General features: G+C 59.7%; 1 protein-coding gene across 1 annotated transcript in view; it reads right to left on the minus strand.

Moving 5' to 3' along the window:
* CDH24 (cadherin 24, type 2) overlaps positions 1–2,357 on the minus strand; it is an 8,381-nt gene extending 6,024 nt beyond the window's left edge. The window contains exons 1-6 of the mRNA XM_010831410.1: positions 1,974–2,357; positions 1,497–1,791; positions 1,200–1,319; positions 959–1,126; positions 595–782; positions 12–265 (exon numbers count right to left, since the gene is read on the minus strand). Of these exons, the coding sequence (XP_010829712.1) occupies positions 12–265; positions 595–782; positions 959–1,126; positions 1,200–1,319; positions 1,497–1,791; positions 1,974–2,174 (1,226 nt within the window). The 5' untranslated portion in view covers positions 2,175–2,357. The remainder of the gene's footprint in view (positions 1–11; positions 266–594; positions 783–958; positions 1,127–1,199; positions 1,320–1,496; positions 1,792–1,973) is intronic.
* Positions 2,358–3,765: the final 1,408 nt, after the last annotated feature.

Raw genomic sequence — 3,765 nt, forward strand, 5'->3', positions numbered from 1 at the left:
CGCCAGCTCACCTGATGGGGCTGGCTGGGGAGTCCAGGTCCGTGGCTGACACCTGGCCCACCAGGGTCCCAGGAGCCTTGTTCTCAGGCACTGCCAGGTGGTAGGCAGCCTGGGTGAAGGCAGGTGGCTCTGGCGCGTCCTGCACAGCCACGCGCACTGAGGCCACATCCTTGAAGGGCCCTCGCCGCAGATAGGCTGGGTCGATGAGCGTATTGGTGGCCTCCACGCGAAAAGAGTAGGCGCGACGGGTCTCAAAGTCTAGGGGCTATGGTGAGGGAGATGAAGTTACTGAGGGAGGTGCAGGCCTCAGGGAGGTGGGCACCAGAGGGGCAGTGGCCTCAGTGGTCAGGGTGGTGGGGGGCAGATTACTTGGTCAGAACTCCAGGTCTGCCCCCAGTTCCATCAAAGACTTGCCCTGTGCAAAGTCCTCGAGCCAGTCACTCGCCCATTCTGAGCCCCAGACTCTCATCTGAAGGATGAGGCGAGGACCACAATCTCTGAGCTCCAACACAGAGATCCCAAGTCTAATCTAGCCTGGTGAGAAGCCTGTCCTTTGGGGCAGGAGGCAGGTGTGAGTGGGTCTGAAGCACTCACCTTGCGGACAGTGAGGAGCCCATCTCGACCCTGGGAGTCTGTGCTGATGCTGAAGGCCTCCGACCCCTCCCCGTCAAGGATGCTGTATGCCATGAGGGCGTTGTCCCCCAGGTCTGGGTCCTGGGCCCGCAACCGGCCCACCAGGGTGCCCGGCCCAGCAGTCTCCACCACAGAGAACTGGTACAGGCCTTGGGGTGGATGGAGGGAGATGTTCTTAGAGAGGCTCCCAGCCCTCCTCCCTCCCCCAGCACGTCCTTCTCCCAGGCCTGGCTGGGGGAAGGGGTGGGAGGAGGCTTCTCCAGAGGCGACAGGGGTGGGGTGGGGTGGTCAAAGGATGGCTCAGGTGGCGGCACTGGCCCCTTACTCTGAGGGAACTTGGGGGGATTGTCGTTGACATCGCTGAGGGTGACTGTCACCGTGGTGCTGCCCGACAGCCCCCCCATGTGGCCGCCCATGTCCTTGGCTTGAATCACCACTAAGAACTCCTCCTGCGTCTCCCGGTCCATGTTGGGGATGGCAGTCCGCACCACTCCTAGGGAGAGACGATGGGTCAGGCTTGCCTGATCCCACAGCTGCCTCACCTGGCTCCCGAGCTCTAGCCTCACCAGTCTGGGGGTCCACAGAGAAGAAAGGCAGTCCATCCAACACGGTGTATACCAACTTGGCGCTGTTCCCATAGCTGGGGTCATCAGCGTCGTGAGCAGTCACCTGGATCACTGATGTCCCTGCAGGGGGTTCCGGCACCCCACTCAGCCAGGACAGAGCCACGTGGGGAAGAAAAGCAGATGAGTGGGACCTAGACACGAGCAGGGCTGAATTGAAGGAGATGGGTTCTGGGGCAGAAAGCAGTGAGGGAAGGAGAGGTGAGGGCACTCCAGGATGTCCAGACCTAGGGTACTCACCCACATTGGACATCTCGGGCACTGTGGCATGGTAGGGCCCGAGGGGAAAGATGGGTGGGTTGTCGTTGATATCTTGCACCTTGATAATGAACTCCGATGGGGGCTCCAGGGGTCGGTTGGAGGCTCGGTCCACGGCTTGGGCCAATAGCACGTACTGTGCCTTCTCCTCCCGGTCCAGACTCTTGGTGACATGGATATTGCCTGTGGCCTCATCAATCACAAATACGGTGCCTGCGCCCTCTCCGGTCAGCAGGTACTTGGTGCGGCCCTCACCCCTGTCCACATCTGAGTGCAGCTGTAGGGGTCAGGGAAAGATGGCAGCAGGTTCCAAGAATGGTGACAGAAAGTTAAAGAGTCTACCTCTAGGATTGCGGACAGTGTTGGGAATCCTCAGGGACCAAGGTCATTGCAGAAGTGATGAAGTTGCAGAGGAGAGCCTTGAGAGTCAGGGGAGATGTGGGAGGGGCTGAGCCTTACCTTGCCAATGAGGACAGGCTCTGGTCCAGCGTACTCCTCAATGACAAAGAATTGGTTCCACACCCAGCTCCTTCGGGTCCGAAGCAGTGATGGTTCTGGGCCCCCCCGGGACCCTGCCCAAGCCCGGGCTGGGGCTGCCAGGCGCCCCATGCAGCCCCAGCCACCCAGCCAGGTCAGCAGAAGCCTCACCAGGCCCCACATGTTTGGGCTCCAGCCAAGGCTCTGTTCACTGCTCCTGGGTGCTGAGGCATGAGCTGGCTGGGGCAGAGGGGCAGAGGCGTTGGGGCTACCCCATGGATCCACACCTGCAGGATAGGCAGCTGATCAGGGTTGAGGAAACCTTTACCATCTCCTCCCAAAGTTAGACGCTCCAAAGATCAGACCTCCAAGGAACCAGATACCCTACTGCCCAGAACCCAGAATGAGAACGAGAGCAGGCTGATCTTTCCCTCCACCCAGGCTCTCTGCCTGTATTCACCTCCAGCCCTCTAAGCTGATAAATCTTTGGCCAGTCAACTCTGAATAGGAAAGCTTGGGAAGAAAATAGGAGAGGGGATGCTGGGAGGGCTTGGAAGCATAAATCTGGCCCCTGAGCTCCCAGGGTGAGTGTGCAGCTAGGTGATGGAGGAGATGGGGGCTACCATGGAAAGGGCTTAAAATCCAGGAATTGGGATTCATGGAGGTGTGGTCTCAGGGTGCCGAGGGTCAGGCTGAAATGATAAGGAGGGCTGCCTCAGACAGGGTTGAGAACCTGTGAAAGTCTGTCCTCTACAGGAACCCCTCCTCTCCAGAATCTGCTCCCTGGCTCACTGCTAGCTGAAGTCCTTGAAGGGGGACCGGGCTCACAGACAGAGTGGGAGGGGGGAGCTGAAAAAAGGGGGGCGGTAGAAGCCAGACTCGGGAGGCAGACCCAGAGGCTAGAGACACAGCGAGATGCAGAGTGAGAACAAGACTCAGGGACTGTCCGCAGAGACAGAGAAAGAATGGCAAGAGACAGGAGGAAAGAGATCAAAGGAGGTAGTCTGGGTGTCTGAAAGGCAGAGAGGAGTCCTGGGTACCAGGCTCCAGAATGGGTGGAAGGGCGGCCAGCACTGTGATAAGCAGAAAGGGGCGGCTGCAACTGCGGGGGTCAGACCAGGCCGCCCCAGCTAAGAACTTCATTCTGGGAGAAGGGGCAGCTGGGAGGGGATGAGGGAAGGAAGGTAGAGAGAGGACCCTTCCCACCGCTGTCTCCCCCTTCTCCTCCTGGGGGGACCCCTCAAGTGGCTGTGGCTGCGCCCCTCCTCCCCCAGAGCAGACACACACCTGACAGTCCTTTCCTTCCCGAGGGAAGAGGGAAGCCGGAGGGAAGCCGGGGACCTGGGAGGGAGGCGGGACGAAGAGAAGGCAGGGGATAGAGGAGTGGGAAACAGGATAGCGGGAAGGGAAGAGGAGAGGAGGGGAGAGGGAAGGATCGGGGAGAGAAAGGAAAGCGGGAAAAGGAAGACAGGAAAGGAGAGAAAGGTGAAGGAAGAAAAAGGCAAAGAGGAAGAGGAGATGGAGCAAGACAAGAGGGAGAGAGAAGGGTTGGGGAGACAGGGAAGGGGCACAAAAAGCAAACAGGCAGAAGAGGAGGCAGGATGAAGAGAAATCGAGGGAGAGGAAAATGGGAAAAAGAGGAAAAGAGGTACGAGGGAAGAAGGGAAAGCGGTAGAGCGCGGGAGAAGGGAGCCGGCAGTGGCTCCCAGCCGCGGAGCGCACCGCTCACCGCTCTGAAGACACCCGCAGGCTGCGGGGCCCCCGCGGCCCCTCT

Source organism: Bison bison, unplaced genomic scaffold (genome assembly GCF_000754665.1).
Source record: "Bison bison bison isolate TAMUID 2011002044 unplaced genomic scaffold, Bison_UMD1.0 scf7180017864526, whole genome shotgun sequence".
NCBI lineage: Eukaryota > Metazoa > Chordata > Mammalia > Artiodactyla > Bovidae > Bison > Bison bison.